General features: G+C 42.3%; 1 protein-coding gene and 1 long non-coding RNA gene across 12 annotated transcripts in view; one reads left to right on the top strand and one right to left on the bottom strand.

Moving 5' to 3' along the window:
• LOC310833647 overlaps positions 1 to 19,827 on the top strand; it is a 233,022-nt gene that overhangs the window by 68,440 nt on the left and 144,755 nt on the right. The window lies entirely within an intron of this gene.
• The window catches only part of ZNF385B (zinc finger protein 385B), a 183,178-nt gene that overhangs the window by 34,366 nt on the left and 128,985 nt on the right, over positions 1 to 19,827 (bottom strand). For 10 of the 11 annotated variants that reach the window (XM_083710183.1, XM_083710180.1, XM_083710178.1 and 7 more), the window contains one exon: positions 9,854 to 9,964. In XM_083710183.1, coding sequence (XP_083566309.1) covers positions 9,854 to 9,964 — 111 coding nt within the window. Of the gene's footprint in view, positions 1 to 9,853; positions 9,965 to 14,321; positions 14,340 to 19,827 lie in introns of those variants that run through there. The other variant, XM_083710179.1, reaches the window with a different exon arrangement.

Below are 19,827 nucleotides of genomic sequence, written 5' to 3'. Positions count from 1 at the left end.
GCTATCCTTACAATATTCCAAAATGCAACAGTTTCCTTTCCTCCTCAAATTATCAGTGCTTTTTGCATTTCGTTTATTTTTTAAAAAATTAATGCAAAACAGGGTATCACTGAAAATGACACAGAGACAGGAGAAACATAGATCAACCCTTTACTAATAACCATTAAATTGATTCAAATGGAAAACTAAGAACTTTGGTTAAAAGCTTTGTTAAATAGCCTCTGTTGAAGAGAACTTTCTGCACATTATGCCCCAGCAGCCTGTAATCATGTAATATTTCTGTCATGTTGGAGCTGAAGTGTTCATCATTTTGTCAGTTCTGTCTGCAAAGAAGAGAATTACCTTCACAGGCTCCCTGAGATTTATGCTTTTAATTACCACCTATCTGCTTCAATACCCTCCAAACTTAAAGAATCAATATAAATAGTCTTATTTAGACAGGGGTGGGGAATGCTTGACAAAAATTCCAGCTATACTTTTTTGGGTGGATTTCTACTTGATGTTATTGATTCCTTCTACATCTTTTGTATCCGCTAGCAATTCATCTGTTTTTAAATGTGGTCCTTGCCTTTAGAAATAGTACAGGCCAGGAGCATGCATAAAATAACAATAAATGGCAGGTGGAAATTTGCACAAGTTACTGGTTACCAAACCAATGGATTCAAATGACAGGAAAGGAGATTCCGACTAAACATGACGGTAAAAGACTGTTCTACAGCAGAATGAGCTGGTCATTGCAGGTTTTTAAGCAGAGGTTGGGGGGCCACCTGTACGGAATTCTTTAGCTGTGATACCTGCATTGCAAGGTGACCCTTGGGGTCCCTATCAACCCTACCATTATGGGGCTGCTTTTATTATCCTAATTCATGTTTAAGTATTTTCTTTGGGATGTTTCCACTTCAGCATTTAAGACCACTTTGTCAGTTCTCAAAAAATAAGGCCACTTCATCATTAAAGTGTTCCCCCCACTATTGTAGGAATGGGGAACCTGTGTTCCTCCAGATGTCGTTGAGCTCTGGCTCCTATCAACCCTGCTCTCATTTCCTTTCTTGTGTTCCCTTTTAGACTGTGTGTATATTTGGATTGTAATATCCCTTGGTGCAGGGATCTTTGCAAAATTCCAGGTCCATAGATGTTGAAACAATAATAATAAGCTACAAAGGGTTAAATTTATACAAAGGGTTAAACAATAATAATAAGCTCAAATACTTAAGTATTTGAGCATAGTTCCGTTTCTTGGATCTTGTGCATTTACTAACAGATAGTGGGGTGGTGTAGGCTTTGAGTTCACCCCTCAAGTGTTTAGGAGTGGGCAGGAAGGGGCAGTGAATCACGGCCTCCCCGTCTTCATTTTCTGTGCCAACAATGCCAGCTATCAACTTGGTGGACGTATGCATAGAGATCCACAGCAGGATTTGCAGATTGGAAAAGCTGTATTTTAGATACTTGACATTATAGAGCTGTTTCAGGGACATTCTGCCTAAGATGGAACAGCTGCCGTAGAGGATAGCTGTCACATGGCAGATGGTGGTAAAGCTGTACACTCTTGAAACTGAGCTATTTGGGATTCTTTTCTCCGTGCTCTGTTACTGTTGACCTGCTCTGTTACTTAACACAGAAAGGGAAAAGGATAGAAAAAAGGCTTTGTTGTTGCTGCCACTGTTTAGGAAAAAAAAGTCAATTGAAACACCAAAAGACCAAATACACTGTTTAATTAATTGGCCGTTATCTATGCATACAAATGTCATAATTATCATAAAACTGGAGAGAAGCAAAAGGCAAACTTGGTGTGAAAGTTAGTGTGATGTTTAAGAGGCTTGCTATGTTTTGAAGGGAAGCTCTATGGAAGGTTCAAGTCAGAAGGTGCAGACTACAGGTGAGAGTTGAATGTGAGGCAGTGCTGTTTTTCTAGAAAAAGAGGTGAGCTCACCACAAACTTCTCCTTTGTTCTCTTATAATGGCAATGGCGCCTACATGAGAAGGGCTGGAACTGAGCTCCGGTGAGCTCCAGCTGAAAAAAAGCCAGGTCAAAACTATCCCACCAAGTGTTAAGTAAATGAAACAACATGGTGTTGAAGGAACCTGACCTCTTGTCTCCAGTGGTGTATCTGAGAGAACACCACACACAGTGGTTTCAGTGTCAAAACTAGGATCTGGGAGATGAGGGTTCAAATCCCCATTCAGCCATTGAATGGGGAAGTTGCTGTCTCTCAGTCTAACCTTTCTTATGAGGGTTGTGCTGAGGATAAAATGGAAAGGGAGAGAACCATGTATGCCACCTTGAGCTCCTTGGAAGAAAGGTAGGATATAAATGTAGCAAGCAAATAAATACAGTCAAACCTCGGTTGTTGAATATAATCTGTTCCGGAAGCCGGTATGGCTTCCAAAACGTTTGACAACCAAGGTGCGGCTTCCGATTGGTTGCAAGAGCTTCCTGCACTCAAGTGGAAGCCGTGTCAGACATTTGGCTTCTGAAAAACGTTCAAAAACTGCAGCATTTACTTCTGGGTTTTCAGTGTTTGGGAGCTGAATCGTTCGAAAATGGAGCTGTTCAGGCGTTGAGGTTTGACTGTAATCCTCTCCAAAAAGGGACTCCTTCTCAAATCCACTTATACAAAGGGTTAAATTTTGGTCTTGCTCCCTGAGTATCAATACAAACCTCTTTGAACCAATGGCTAATCTGCAGTGATGTCAAGAAGTCTTCGCAAACATTCATAGCGGCTTAGCAGATAAAGGACTCAACAAAGCATGGCCTATCGCTCAATATCCCAAAAGCCAAAGTGCTGCACCAACAAGCACAAAACAACCCCTTATACAGTGCCACAAATCCAACTTAATGGTGTAATGTTGGAAAATATTGATCACTTTTCCTACCTGGGCAGTTATATTTCCATAAGGGCCAACATTGATGCCAAAATCCAGCATCGCCTGAGCTCTGTGAGCACAGCTTTCTGCTGATTGACGCACAGAGTGTTTGAGGACCGGGACATTTGCAGGGAAACCAAAATACTTCTTTACAAAGCTATTGTTTTATCAACTTTACTGTATGCATGTGAAACATGGATCACTTATAAACGCCATCTCCAGCTCCTCAAAAGATTCCATCAATGGTTTCTCCAAAAAAAATTACACTTCACTTGGGAATTTAGGTGAACTAATGCCAGTGTACTGGAAGAAGCAAAGATCACCAATGTTGAAGCAATGACTCTTCAACACCAACTTCGTTGGACTGGTTATGTTGTTCGGATGCCTGATTATCATCTTCCAAAGCAACTACTCTATTCCCAGCTTAAGAATGGAAAGCAAAATACCAGTGGACAATGAAAGTGGTTTAAAGACACTCTCAAGGCAAATCTAAAAAATATATATGCATAAACACTGATAACTGGGAAAAACTGGCTTACAAGCGCTCCAACTGGAGAACATCCTTCACCAAAGCTGTCATGGACTTTTAAGAAGCATGAACTCTGGGTGAAAAGGAGAAACGTGCTAAGAGGAAGGCACGTTTGGCAAACACTCACCGTGATCAACTTCTGCCTGGAAACCTATGTCTCCACTGTGGAAAGACGCATCAACTCAGAATTGGCCTCCACAGTCACTTATGGACTCACTGTTAAGACTGTGTTCATGGAAGACAATCTTACTCGGCTATGAGTGATCGCCAAAGAAAAAGAAGAAGAAATGTTGTCAGGGCAACTGAATAGAAAGACAGAGGCACTGGGACTGTAGAGCCTGAAGCTAAGTGAAGGAATCCCAGAAGCATGATGGGCTGTGGTCACATTTTAATGGAAAGGTTCTTGTGCCTCCAACAGCAGAGCTGAAAGGAAGTATCATTTTCATACTCCACAAAAAGGAGGCTTCGTTTGGCAATCTTTGGGAAGCATGCAAACAAGGGTAGCAGTGTTTGCTAGTTAAAACTAGTTTTCTATGTTTTTGTCCATCCCCCACTCTAAGTGTAAGAGCACTCAATAATGTGGGCCCTCACCTTCAGTCTGAAGCAGACAAGCTTACCCCTTGCATTTCTCCAGTACCTCACAGTGTCTACATGTTTACATGTGATCCTCTCCAGTGCACAGCTTTCTTGACAAAGCACAGATTTATATCCTTAATCCAGACCACAATGGACTCTAGTGGCACAACTGCACCGTAGAAACAAGCAGCCTTGAGCACTTGGTGCCACTGTAGTTTTAGAATTGCAGATCTGCGATATGCAAAGAAACAGAAACTTGAGCAGGCAGAAGGATATCCCTGCATTTGTTTATCCACGTTCGAAAGACTTGGTTTAAGGGTAACTGACACCAAATCAATTCAATCAGCTGTAAGTGATACAAATAAGAATGGCAACGTTTACTTTTCAAAGCGGCATACTAAAATAAGGTATGCTTGAGAGAGAATACACAGCACCAACATACAGGCATTTATTGAAGTATTAACGATCAGTGCAAATTTCATTTTTTAAAAAAATATGAACATCTGTGTAACTTTTAACTAGTTCTAAAATCTGAACTTTCATGTGTGCATATGGCAAATAGCAAAATTCCTGGTTCCATTCCTGGAAGTATTCACAAGCAGATGTACTTGCAAGTAGGGTTTGTGTGATTTTATGTTTATGTGTATGCAGTTGAAATAATTGTATGTGAAAGTAAGAAAAAGGAGGACTTTTCACCTTGATGTTTGTTTTATTCTAAAGGCTTTTGGATCTTTGTTGAAAGCCATTCTGTAAATGGCTATTTGAGAAGTAGCAACCTCTGTGCCTACAATTGCTTATACAGCATAATTCTTCCCAGTATCACGCACTCTTGGGACATAAATAAGCATATCCAGTCTTATCCTCAAGGAGAAGGGGACAACAGAGGATGAGATGGTTGGACAGTGTTCTTGAAGCTACCAACATTAGTCTGATCAACCTGCAGGAGGCAGTGGAAGACAGGAGTGCCTGGCATACTCTGGTCCCTGGGGTCACAAAGTGTCGGACACGACTAAACGACTAAACAACAAAGTCTTCTCCTTTCCTGAACTTCCATTGTACATGGTATCGTCTGGGCTGGCCAAAGAGTATTTCCCGTTTCAGGTGGAGTAGCAAATGGCACCCCTTTCTCCTAGTCAAGGCGCATGGTGCTAAGTATTTTTTCTGACAACCAATGTGGAAAATCCCACAAGCATCTCTCTACAGTAGTAAAAATGCAGCAATAATTAATTAAATCACTAAACAGTATGCTGCCTTTCGTGACACCTACAATCTATTACTCTCCGTAATGGTAGGGACAGCCCACTCACACTTCTTAATATATTGATAATAGGGTTATTTCCACTCCCCCCCCCCAAAAAGACATGACAGCATGGATGAAATTACTGATAATTGCCCCTAATCTTTGTGTACTGATCTTTCTAGAGGAAACTGCTCACAAAGTCTCAAAGAAACAAAGAGGTGAGCAGCCGAGTGAATTAAGAGCTCTTTTGGAATAGCGAGTTAAGGCTGAATGATTTCCATTTCCATCTTCTCTAAGAGTTCCATAAATCTGCATCAGTGGATGAGTAAATGGGAGTGTTTTGATTCAAAAAAAACAAAACAAAACCCAAAAAGGTGGGCAGGTATTTAGAGCATTCCAAGAGGGGAAAACTTGCAAGTCGAGTAGTCAGGTACAGGTGAAGCCATCATAAAGGTGGGTTCTTTAGAGACATGAACCCACATATTGTCTAATCACAAGCCATTCAAGTTACAAGCAGTATTATAAAGCTATCAGCACCAAAACCCACTCAGTAAAAAGTCATGCATCTCAGCATGCACAAAGTGGTTTATCATGGTGCAGTGTGACAGAAGTCCAGAAGAGGGAGTCCGTGACCTCACAGGTGAAAAGGAGAGAATAAAGATGCAAAGGGAATTGTGTCCTGGTGCTGGCAGCAATAATACTGAGCAATGAGAGACTCAAAGAGAGAATGCCTTACTTAAAATCTCATGAATTCATGGCAGAACTATGATTTGAACTGGGAAAATCCTGGATCATACAAAGAGCATGCAGCTGGTAGATATGTTACTTATCGGCAAGGAAAGAAGCATCACGCTTCGTTGAAGAACCAAAAATTGGGGGTTGGTGTTTTCTGCTCTCTTTTCCAAAAGTTAAAGATAGAGATAATAAATAGACTAACAAGAAACTACCAGTGGGAGTGGTGTGCAGGGAGTTTAAAGGACACAATTAGAAGAAAGGCAGAGGAGATTAATATAGCCTGAGCTGGTTCTGAACTTGGCTTGGAGTGGGAAGACTATTAAATGGCCTCAGAGAACAGAGCTGCCAAACGTGATAAACCACATCTTTAGCATGCTTTCTTCGAGGTGAATTGTTGAGCCAGCCCCGCGGCAGCAAGGAAGGTAAATGAGAGAAGAGACACATGCAGTTCCTGAACAGCATTGTAAAGAATTCAGGATTTTAACATGATGTAGCTGCTGCTCTTGCTGAAGTGTTTGGAGAAGCAGTTATAAGAAGCAGCCGGTGTGTGTGTAAATGGCTAGAAGAGAAATAACCAGTGTGCACTGCAGCGGGTCGGACTAAATGACCCTTGGGGACCCTGCCAACTCTACAAATCCAAAATGCTCCTTGTTGTGGACTCTTATCGGCTCCAGCCAGCGTGGCCAATGGTCAAGGATATTGGGAGTTGTAGTCCAACAAACACCTGGTAGAGGGCACCATATAGTCTGCTGCACATTGGCTGCTAGCCTTGAGCAACGATGTGAGGCTCAGGCATGGACATGTTGAAATTCCTGCTGAGCTCTGATGCTCACAGGCAGATTGGAAAGTCATCCTCTCTTAAACCCCACCTACTCTGCAGGGTTGTTGTGAGGCTCAAACTACTCTGTGAAAACTGGATGGAAGATTGGAAACTAAGCTAACAAATAAATAAGCTAAAGTGAACATTGCAAGCCCTTTGATTTCAAAATGTCACACGCTTGCTCTTTATGTTATATGTCATGCCTGTGCTAATGACAGCAAAGCAGCATCAACAGCAATCTTCAGTAATATGCGTAATAATGTTTTAAATGTGTTGCACATGATAATTAGTTGCCTTGAGGTTAACTACTGAAGGGAAATGTTAATCAGATGTAAACTTATAATTGGCATTCATTTCATGTGCTTTTTGAAAGGAGGACTATTTGAGTAGGATCGATTGTTTGATCTGGGTTCTCTTACACAGAACCTTCACAGAAACTGAAGTCACCACGATGTGTGCGTGTGCGTGCATTACATGCATATTGACTGAAATTATTTGGTAGAGTACGTTGAAGCTGCAATCTTACATACAATTTCAAGACACACTGAACACAATCTGACATTTACTTCTGATTTTATGCATAGGATCGCACTGCCCAGGTTGTATTTATATGAACAAAGAAAATAAGGTTATAATTCAACACAAAGAAAACAAATGATGGCTGTTGAAAAGGGATTGTAATTATCTCTGCCCCCTAATTCTAATTGTTTTGAGTTGTTCTAGTGAAATGCTTTGAGCCTCCTATATAAACACAAAAAAACTGTTCAAAAAACTGAGGACAAACCTAGAAGTCCTTAAAACAGAAGCACTGTCTTCAAGTTTTAGCTCTGCCTAGAATCCATGTCTTCTAGCCAGGAGGCTCTGCTCCCTAATCCCAGATGTGTGATGCCTGCTTAGGTTATCCACTGGTGAGGGGAAAACTATTCCACAGACACTCACAGGCTCTCAAATGTCTCCAGTGTTTGTCCAGCCCTGCTCATATTAAGCCCAAGTCTGTATTATTATTATTTCCATCATCATCATTATTTCCATTATTGTTATTTTCATTATTATTTCCAACGGTCAAGTAAAATACCAAAGGCATGGCAGCACACCAGCACATATGTGCATCTGTCCCTATTCAGAACAAATATTCGACGTACTAACAGCAAACTCATAAGAATCAGAGAATTGTAAAGTTGGAAGGGACCGCAAGGCTCCTCTAGTCCAACCCCCTGCAGTGCAGGTATCTCAACATGCGGTTTCCCATCCAATTGGAAAGCATACCGGACCCTGCTTAGCTTTTACAAATGTGCTAGCAGTTTTACTGCTGCACCACTAGGGGTTGTTCCCTGGCCCAATTGTCTGCCCTTACACAGCCAAAGGGATGCCACTCGGGGGAGAACAGAACACCAGGAGGGAGGGCAAATGAAACAGTGTTCTGGAAGAAGAAGAAGAAGAAGAAGAAGAAGAAGAAGAAGAAGAAGAAGAAGAAGAGGAGGAGGAGGAGGAGGAGGAGGAGGAGGAGGAGTAGTTTGGATTTGATATCCCACTTTATCACAACCTGTAAGGGTCTCAAAGCTGCTAACATTCTTCTTTCCCTTCCTCCCCCACAACACTCTGTGAGGTGAGTGGGGCTGAGAGACTTCAAAGAAGTGTGACTAGCCCAAGGTCACCCAGCAGCTGCATGTAGAGGAGTGGAGACGCAAACCCGGTTCACCAGATTACGAGTCTACCACTCTTAACCACTACACCACACTGGCTCTAGGTGTGGCTGGCCTAAAACGCAGAACAAGAACACAACACACAACCACACAGTGGCGTCGCAACGGGAGGGCAGTGCCGTGTCTGGGAGGTGACAAGAAGGCACCCCATGGGGGCTCGCAGCGGTGTGAGCAGCCACTGCGCCACCACAGCCGCATGTGGAGAATCCTCCGTTCACGGCTTAAGCTCCGAGCAGAGGATCCTGGCGCCGGCGGCAAACTGCTATATACAGTGCATGTGCAGCATCACACGCATGCACTGTACGTAACGATGCCACACTTGTGCTATACATAGCGGTTTGCCACTGGCGCCGCTTGAGCGCCATACGAATGGCGGTGGGATCCCTCCAGCGCCGCTACAGCCACATGTAGAGGAACCTCCGTTTGCAGCTGCAGCCATGAGCAGAGGATCCCGGCACCGTCCATACGGCGCTGGAGTGCTGCCGCCACCAAACCGCTATGTATAGCGCATGTGCAGTGTTGCTACATACGATGCATGCGTCGTACGTGGTGACGCTGCACGTGCGCCCTACGTAGCGACGCCCCACTCCGGGTGTCACGCTGCCTTCGTTGGCCCCTGTAACCACATCCCCACCCAATGCTCACTAACCCACTTTTAGACAGTTTACTTTCCTTTGAGGTTAGTTAAAAAGGGATGTTAGCCGATAAGAGTTGCAGGCAGGAATGTGCATGTGCAATGTAAGGGACTAGCCTTCTTAGAGACATGCCAGACTTCTTCCCTGAAGCTATAGGTTCCCGTAAACAAAATATCCTTTCCTAACCTATGAGGGAAAGCATGTGGGCAGAATATTGCCTAATCACGCACTTAAAAGGGAAACCTGGCTGCTCCCACCTTCCAGTCTCACTCACTGAGGAATACACAAAGGCGGTAGGGAAACTGGCAAGCCCTTATTTTTAAAGTTCATAAAAGTATATTTTATCAATATTTAATACAGCAGAATAACATTAAACTTTCAAGTCTACCTGTATTTATGTTCTATCTGCTCTGCAATGATTCCCCTGCCCCTCACCAAAGCAGTTTTGGCTACAGGCTCGTCGTATAGGATGAAAATAGCAGGGGAAACGCACACTGCATTTGTCCGTCCCTGCTTATTAAACATGAAACGTTAACCTGCCGGTTGCCCATGCAATCTGAAAAATCTAACAACTAGCAGATACTAGAAGGCATCGCATCAAGCAGTTGAATAAATTCAAAGATCCACTTCAGAGCGGTGAGATTCCACCCCCCCCCCCACGTATTGGTATGATGAACATGTTAAAAAAATTATTCCGAGCACATGGAAGCAGCAGTATGAAAGAAGACACACAGAGCTGATGATACTCACGTCAGAGTTAAAGCGAAGTTGACAGACATTACAAGAAATGACTTGTTTCTTCTTTGTGGGGAGCGACACACCAAATGTGTGGTTTATGACTGCTTTTTGCACCGGATCCATCTGAAGAGAGCAGATAAAAAATAAAATAAAATATCCAAGTTACAGTTTCACACGACGTGCAGCAAAGAAAATGAAAAGCTGAAAATTAGACCCATTCCCGGAAAAAAAACCTTGCTCTTAAGAGGAGCGAACAGGATTCCAAATCGAACAGAAACAAATGAACAATTGAGTGACTATGGGAAGCAGTTTGTAAAATGGACAAATATTGTAGAATGCCAAATGCGGACCACTGTAAAAGGGACTTCGGTTTCTTTGCTCTCTTGGAAAAGAGAAAATTAAAACCACCTTTTAAGAGAGAGAAGGAAGAGGAGAATTTTTATGCTTAATACACGTAGGACTTCTTTAGCTTGCATTTGTTGCCAAACCAGTCTTGCTAAACTGACCTGGAAGCCTGAAATTTAAGATGAGAACTGTCTGGCAAAAAAAAACCCTGTGGAATGTGAAAAGCTGTTTTTCAAACTGAGGGGTGGGCGGGACCAATAAAAACAAAGGTGGGATTAATGTAAAAGACCACATAACCTTGAATGGTGGTAGTGAAGTCTATAAGCTAATTTGAGTTGTGTGAAACAGTTCTTTCTTTTTTCTGTCCTGAATCTAGTGCCAACCAATTTCAGTGGGTGAGCCTGAGTTTCATTTCGCGAGAGAAAGAGAGAGACCTTTCTATCCATTCTCTCTAAACCAACCTTAATTTTATAAACTCTAAATGCTTTAATCTTTCCTTGGAGACAAATTGCTCCACTCTTGATCCTAGAGGAAATGCAAAAGTGTTCTCATTTTCTCTAGCACAAAAAATAAATTGGGAAACTCATCTATGGTAAGAGTGTTTGTTCAAAGCAGGCATCTTTAGACTTTTATCATACTAGGAAAAAATGACTTGTATTCCCCTATGTCCTCTATTATAGAATCAACAAGTGATGCAATTCTAAAGATTATTCAGACAATGACTTTTAAGACTTGTTTTGCATTAGTGAGAGGTATAACATTGATAGTAATTCAACTATTTCAACTTTTAAATGAAAACTTTTCTGTTCCGCCAAGCCTATCTATGCAGGCAATTAATCTTTCCACCGTGGTTAATTGATTTTCATCTTTCTTACATGATTTTTAATGCACGGTTTGTGGTTGTGGTTTGTAAACTGATATCTAGCTTACTTTCTCTGGCTGCAATCTATGGTCCATGGGAAGACATTGGGATGTTTTGGGTCTTCTGGAAGCGGTTCTCAACCTGTGGGTCCCCAGATGTTGTAGGACTACAACTCCCATCATCCCTGAGCTCTGGCCTTGCTAGCTAGGGGTGATGGGAGTTGTAGTTCAACATCATCTGGGGACCCACAGGTTGAGAAAGGCTGGGTGGGAAGACAGCCAGCCCTTGGAGAGGGTGATCGGACTCCCCAAAAGGCCTATTTCTACTGCTGCAGAAACTTCCCCATCCCAAAGCCTATCTCTAAAACCTACACATTCCAACCCTGGAGCTGGTGCAGGCATTTCCTTTCACTGGAAATGATGGATGGGATGGTTTTTTTGGAGGGCGGTAACAAACTGAAAAGGACAAAAGTAAAGGAAAAGCTATTTTAGCTTCACTTTTGCCATCCCAGTGCAAGCCTGGCATGGCACGGGAAAAGGCTGTTTACCCAACTCAGGTCTTCCTCATTCCCTTCCCAATTGCTCTATTAATCACAATCACTGCATGTTCTTATGTTAGATTATACTTCCATAAATCCATCTCACCATAAGACAACAGGAACTTTATTGGACCCAGAGCAAGCAGCCTCTTTTGGCTTCCACCTCAACAAATGTAAAACTACCAACACAAGAATGAAAAGTGAAACTGAGCAAAGAAACACCATAAAACACTGGGCTGAAACACAAATTACACCAAAAACCCATTGTAGACAATTGGTTCCTTCCAAATGGCCGTAATAAACCAATGGATTTATTAGGTACCATCAAAATAGTTGTCTTTCAGGGACAACTCCAAATTGTTGCTTACACAGCACTGTCTCCATATGATTAAAACCACTGGAATGCATTAAACCAGGTATGCCAGGAGGTTTTATCAGGTGGTCTTCTGACACTATCTCCAAATTTCCTGAGATCATTTAGATGCTTACAGCTCACCCTTCCCCTGAACTTTCCATAGTAATGGCCTGTCTTTCCTAATTGAACAGCTGTCTTTCTAAATAGCCACAGGTACTCATTGGCCTGAGACTAGCAGTCCCTAGGTTCTCCATGGAAAACAGCAGATGTTCTGGTATTGCTCACAGGTACATTAAGTGAATCCCTTTCTAACACCCTGGTGGCAAATCTGAGGAGTGATATCTTAAACCAGGAATAAGGGGAATCTGAGACTCCAAAAATTAGCCATGCTGCCTGCAAGCTGATGGGAGTTTGAGTTCAGGTCCCCCACTCTTACCTTAAACCAAACACATAACATATTTATTTAAATTTTATCCTGCCTTTCTCCCAGCAGAAATTAAAACAGATACAACTAAAACACACAATAAATATAAGTATCTTAAAAATAATAATCAAGTAAGTAACCCCACTAAAACTGTTTGAAAGCACAGATACACAAAACAATACCTAAAAGACTCTTTCACAACGGCCAGTTAGTGGCCAAAAAAGTCTGTAAGAACAAAAAAGAATTTGCTGCTGGCAAAAAGGAAAGCAAACAGAGGGCTAGCCTAGCATCCTGTGGAAGCCAGTTCCGCTATCTAGGAGCAGCCACTGAGAAGGCCCTCTTTTGTGTCCGTACCAGATGTGCCTTCAAACGTGGAGGGGGCAGACAGAAATGCCTCCCCATAAGATCTCAAAGCTCAGGCAGACTCATGTAGAGAGATATGGTCCTTCAGGTAGATATCAGAGAACATGGGCTATCGAAATAACCAGCCCCCATGGGGAAGTGGCTTTGTTTATGAGCTGCATCACATACTACATTTTTTCTCACACAGAAATGATCACTGTGGGTATGATGGAGCCAAAGTAAAGCATTAAAAAAAATAATCTTAATGATTTTAATTGGGCAAGTTTAAGCACATACCTCACCCACATGGGTCAACTTCTAGTGCTTAATTTTGTCTGGATTCTGCCTTGTGCTAGGAAAACTGTGCACCTGAAGTGCAGCAGGAGAAGGTCCCCCCCCCACCTGCTTAAATCACACAAACCAGGCAATCAACGGAGCCGATGCAAATCACTTCCATACACATTTGCACCAAACTAGAACACAGGCACATGAGGCTGTTTTGCATAACACCAGGTGTTCAGGCAACAGTCAGTTTATGACTGAGACTAATTAGCTTCCAAATGGCAGATAAAAGAGGATTTCACAGCTAAAATGTGTTCATTCAGGACCATTTGGATTATTCTGTTTTGCTTTAGTTATGGGCTAAGCAATTCTATACCCATATTACCCCGGAACTGTAAATATGCTCCCATAACACTGGTGGAATGGCCACGGTATCCAATGCTCAGCTCTGTTAGAGTGATGTGGCTGGGATGGTAAACTGACACAGTGGCTACTTTTTTTTTTTAATGGTACAGTTCTTTTTAAATGGCTCTTCCCATGTGCCACCCACATCCAGCCCACCATTATGCCCAATTTAAGCCATTATGCCAGCATATCTTCACTGGTGGAACACCTCTAGTAGCGGAGAGTTCCACTGGTGTATCCAAAGTGCTTTGCCAGCACACCTGTCACGGTAATGGTGTACCCTGTGCTCTGCTGGTGTAGCAAGGCATTGGCCAAATCACAAAGCCTCGCAGCTGGCGGACCCCCAAAACAGGATTACATATATTTTATTAAATATATTTTATTAACAACATGTAGTCAGGTAACAAGGGCTAAATCACTAATTGTAATAAAACTTCTTGCACATGGAGTGAAACCCTTCCCGTTTCTATTCCAACCGCACGAGAACAGCTACACCTTCGAACAATTCGCCTGGAAATTTAATATTGCTCTTCAGAGCAACAGATTCTATTGAAGCCAGACGCTTACAAAATCACTGTACACATTAAATGCCCTAAGGCAAGTTATTAAATTTACACATGCAAACGCCCAAGACATTTCTTAACTAATAATATCCAATTCCTGCTCCAAGATGTACCACAGTATGATTTTCACCATTTGCTACTGCTTCTGTTAGCATGTAATATCGTTAAGTACACAGGTGATGCACACATCCTTCTGCACCTATGCAGCAAATTCTCTTATCGGCAGGTAGCTTTTTAAATGTACCGTGGTGTCTTTTAGGGTTTTTTTAAAAAATAATAATAAATAAATAAATAAATAATAAATAAACCAGTCTGCTAATTACCACAGCTGTTAATCACAAAATACTGCAGTAATGCAAAGTACCTGAACCATCAGAAGTAGCTGGCACCAGTAAAGAGGAAAGGCACAAAGAAACACTATCGTCTGTAGAGCTGTTTGAAGACCCAGCAGTGCTCCTCTAGAGATTTCCAGATAATAATCCGCAGCGGTAACACCAGGCAGTTGGTAGTTAAAATTAAAAAGGCAACACTACAATGCAACACAGGCTGTGATGAAAATCCTCGTCTCCAACAGCAAGCGGCAACCAGGAGAAACTCACACAAACAATACGGCTGGCAGAGTCTCCTGAGGCTAAGATCAGTACTCCTGTGGGAGCGAACTGATGTTCTTTCCCAAACTGGAGGACCGAATGCAGTCTCCTTCCAGAACAGAATTCAAGAAGGCTCAGCATTAACAATTAATACTCTTTAAATATGTCAGAAAGCAGGGTGGATTACAGCATGTTTGAATAGCAAAATAGTACCTGTCTGCCAGAAGGTTAGTGCTGTGTTTTTAAACCGATCTTGGATTGCTAAATAAAATTAAACATGCCATGATGAGTAACTGGCATAATTTGTTGGTGTTAGTTGCTGCTTGCTTCTCAGAGAAACTACCTAGCTTGTCAGGTACTAATAACTGTGGTCTATTTAGCTGGAAAGAAACTGACAAGCGTTTAACCCAGTATTCACTGTGTTTTGGAGAGATGCTAGCTATGGGCAAAACATACAACTAACATGGTTAGCGGTGCAGGCAAGTTCCAGGTGTATTCTCCGTTTAATCTCTTTTGTAAACAGTTGCTTGAAACAGGGATAGGCAAACCTGTTGGACTGTATCAGTAGTACATCAAGAATCAGAAACAACTTGTTCTCTTCTGCACCATACAAAGGAAAATAATCCCTATTCATGTGAGTCACTTGCCCTGGTTAACATGGATTACTATGCAATATTTCCCCACATTATATTCCCCCACCTTTTTTCTTCTTAAATTTGATGAGACACTAAAAGGTGAGTGGAAATGAACGATTTTTAAATATGAAAATGGAAATTAAAAAATGAATGTATAGATTTTTAGTGTTTTCTAAATTTCACATATAGTTTAATAATAAGAGTTTAAAATAAAGTTTGAATATAATGCAAACTTTTAAAATGCAAGCTGCTGTTTAAATTCTCTTAAATCTGGATTTATGGCTTTGCCAGTTCTTTAAGGGAAAGAATGAACTGGGTGCCGTTTGAAATCAAGTGTTATAAATACTGCCCATGATTTGCCATATCGTGTAGTGTGTTTATGAACATGGATCTGATTCTACATAGACTACGATTGTTACAGATGTTGGGAACCACTTCTTTTCTCTATAAGACATCATTTTGTACTTTACCAGGATCTTTTCCAGCCTGTCTGGTTACCTCAGTTTAAATCTTATATTCTTAAAGCTTCAGAGCTCCGTAATTTGCTCAGTTCTCCTGATATAAACATTTGTAGAAACAACACGGACATACACTTCCCATCTTAGGGACAATTTCAATATGCCTAGTAACTACTACCCCTTCTTAGTTGGTTCCGTAACACTCTGGGCGCATTCTTCAACTTGGAGGTCTTATTTAGTTTCCTTGGATGTACACACATAAAAAACAAATAAGTGTCATTTTATTTGTTTAATTTTTCCCCCCTCCTGATCCAATGGAAGGTATTCATGCTTAACTCAATGGGACTTAAATTATTTCTGATGGGCAGATAAATCCAACCCTGTGATGGATGGGGGATGTTAGACTGCGCAGAGGTGTCCTTTTGTTCAGTTCTGCTGACTGTCAGCCTCCTGCCAGCTGCTGAAGTTGTGGGCAGGTGGCAAATTCTCTGTCAGTGGAAGGTCCCAAAATGAGGTACCATGAGAGCATGGAGGCAGCATGTCTGAGTTGGCCCAGAATCTGCTGGATCCAGACCTGACCACTGCACCAACCTGCAGCTTATGAAGAGATTGGGCCCAATTGTTTTGTCCCCTCCTTCCACCTTCCACCATGACCATCATTGATTTGTGAAGAATTTAAGGGTGGCTGGATAAAGCCATAGAATAATGCTGTGCAAAAAACAACAACAACATGGATTGCTTGAACAAATGTTTGAAGCAGGGATGGGGAACCTCTGGCCCTCCAGATGTTGCTGGACCACAACTCCCATTACCCCTGACTATTAACCAAGCTGGCTGGAGCTGATGGGAGTTGTCAACAATATCTAGAGCATGCTTCCTCAACCTCAGCCCTCCAGATGTTTTTGGCCTACAACTCCTATGATCCCTAGCTAGCAGGACCAATGGTCAGGGATGATGGGAATTGTAGTCTCAAAACATCTGGAGGGCTGAGGTTGAGGAAGCCTGATCAAGAGGTCCCCCATGTGTGCTTTTGGGTTACAGTTCTAGGAATCTGAGTGCTCTTTTTGGTTGCAAATGATCATGTTTTTTATGCTTCTACCAAGAAATTATTGAGCGCTTCTGCCTAGGAAATAAGAAAAGTAGTAATGGGAAACTTGATTTATATCAGTTATTTAAATTAGTCTTTTCTCTTGGTGATTTAAATTGCCTGGATTTAAACTAATACCCTGGAACATATTCCAGCAATTCCACCTTCTTTCTTCTATAAATTCATCAACAGTACAGAGCCACTTCAAAGCCTGAAGTTATCTGTTCATCTTCACATGAGTACAGATATTAGTTTTGCATCCTTACACAAACAGGAACTCTCTCTCTTATTTTTAGTATTAATTTATTTCACAAACCTCTACATCAAAATACCTCTGTAAGACTTACAACTGCAGATATAGCATACAATTAACAAAAACATGCTATGTAATAGAAAACTACTTTATCACACACGCTTGAAGAACAGAACTGACCCTACTGAGACTCATGTCTATCTTCAACTTCAAAGATTTCATCACAACAACCTTTTCTTCCTCGTCTTCCCAGCCAGAAGTGGCACAGGAGCCAACTTCTACTGAGCATCACTTCTATCCAACAGAGAGGCCTCAGGTTGGGTCAACCTGTGCAAAACTGCATGGGACTGCATGGCATCTTAAGCAAAGCTTCCCTCTCTTGTCCAGGTGATTAGGGATGTCATCCAGAGCTCAAATAGGGGCAAAAGTGAACACCACTGCTCAGCGGCGGAAGAGCCACTCGGATGCCTAGGGTGGCGTGTCCAGGGGCGGGGCGCACTGCAGGGCCTCCAGAGTCTTCACTCAGCCGCCCTACAGCTGGGGGGAGGCAGCGGGTCGACCGTCTGGGCAGCGCAGAGATCCGCAAGGCTCAGGTGCGCTGCAGGCCCCGTGTTGAGTGCTGCCCGGCATTTTGTCACCCGCCTCAGTGGTGACCCGGGGTGGACTGCATCCACTGCACGCCCTTCCTCTGCTTGGTTCCTCACACAAACTCTGCTCAGCCCAACTTTCATGAACAAGCTACTGCTTCTGCAGCTTCATTCCATTATTAATAAATCAAATTAAGGATAACAGGGCTGTTTACTGTATGAAAACACAAAAATGCACAACGTAATAACAAACAAAAAAATACCGGTCCCTAGTTTAAAAGGCCATAGATTGTTTAACTGGCCAAAGGTCTGGGAGAAGAAGAGTGTTTTTGCCTGGTATCTAAATACAGTCAAACCTCACTCTGCGTCCGCCTCCGCTTCAGTGAACATCTGTGGCAAACCCGGAAGTACCGGAACGGGTTACTTCCGGGTTCACCACCCGTGCATGCTAAATTGCACTGCGTGTGTGCGTAGACGCGGCACTTTGATGTGTGTCATTTTGGCTTGCAGATGGGCCTCCGAAACAGATCCCGTCTGCAAAATGACTGTATATGTAATGGAGGTGCCAGGTGAGCTGCCCTGGGGAGAGCATTCCACAAATGGGGAGTCACCACAGAAAAGGCCTGTTCTCATCAGTACTAAGTTACCAAATAGGCAGAGGTGCAGGTTAGTCTCATACAACCCACTGAATGGGTCAAATCCTCTATCTCTAAACAGTCCCAAATAGATACTTATTTTGAAATCTCAGGGCTTCTGTTGCTACTAGATTACTAAAGATCACAGCATCATCTGAATGCAACCGGACATTTTTTAGCTCAAAAATCAGAGTGCTCTAAAAGATATTGCTGGCAAACTTTTAAAGAAGACTCTGTGTGTGTGTGATTTTAGGAACTCACTTCCTGAAATAATTTAAGATCGGTGTTTCAATAGCTCAGCTCAAAGGATTCAGGCTCCTACAGCAGCTGGTGGCTGATGGAAGATCACGATGATATAACTCACTTCAGGAGCTTTTTACTAGCTATAAGACTACCACACTACATTCTGCCCAGGAGTTCTGGAAACAACACACCTAAATAACCATTAAACTGTTTAGCTTAAGAGTGGAAACTTCTGATCTCCTCCTTGAGGCTGTGCTGGAGGAAGAGAGGGGAGGAGGGAGCATGCAAGCTCAAGGTTCACTGCTGTTAGTGAACATAACACTAAACAATAATGGTTAATAACTGAGAGACAGCAGCAGCTTCAGTTCTTCATTACACAAAGAAAAATGGATTGCTGTTACTGAGGAGTGTTGCTCCTAGTTATAGCTGAACTCGTGCACACTATGGTCAATATAAGTCATGGTTTGTTCAAATAGGTCAGGATCAAACCATGCTGGATTGTTAGCAAACCACACAGGGCTGGCCCAATACATTTTGGCACCTGAGGTGAACCACAAAATGGTGCCCCCCTCCTTGCCTGGGAAGAAGGGGTGAGTGAAGTTCTACATCAGGAACAGGGTGGAAATAAAGCTCTACATTGCTGCTCCTGTGGGTCTTGCCTCCTGAGGTATGTGCCTCATGGGTGGGCTGGCCCTGAAACAACAGTATAAACTAACCATGGTTCTCTCACTTCTGACATAACAAGAAACTATAGTTAGTTTTAAATGGGGAGCAGATTATTTCAGTATTCTCCTGATGGCCACACTGGAGGAGGAGAATGGAGGAATGAGTGAGCAAGTGTATAAATCTGCTGCTCAGGCACATAACACTAAACCAGTGTTTCTCAAACTTGGGTCTCCAGCTGTTTGTGGTCCCTGACCACTGGTCCTGATAGCTAGGGATGATGGGAATTGTAGTCCAAAAAACAACTGGAGACCCAAGTTTGGGAAACCCTGCACTAAACTATAGTTACACATTGTGTCTGAACTAGGCCTATGTAAAATCACAAAATAAACATAAAAACCAATCTTTATTTTAAGTACTTTATCAAATATGTTTGAGAACTGGTTGAACATGTGTGCTCTTGGAGTTGTATGGGGCACAGATTAACAACTTTTTTTTTAGTATGGTGAGTGTATACTATCATGTACCTATTCCTGGGGGCTGAGGGATGACGAAAATCTATCTATGAAACAAGACCCCTTGTTTATGTTTCTTGGCTGCTTTTCTGGAAATTTAAAGGGCCCTAGGACAGATAAACTAGCTCTAAGCCACTGGGATCTTCCAACTATTTGCCTCCAACCTGCACAGTAAAGCAGGAGAATTCAACACAACAACCTCTA

Source organism: Podarcis gaigeae (genome assembly GCF_964106915.1).
Source record: "Podarcis gaigeae genome assembly, chromosome: 1".
Taxonomy (NCBI): domain Eukaryota; kingdom Metazoa; phylum Chordata; class Lepidosauria; order Squamata; family Lacertidae; genus Podarcis; species Podarcis gaigeae.
Note: the sequence above shows the minus strand (reverse complement) of the source record. Positions and strands in the feature narration are given on the sequence as shown.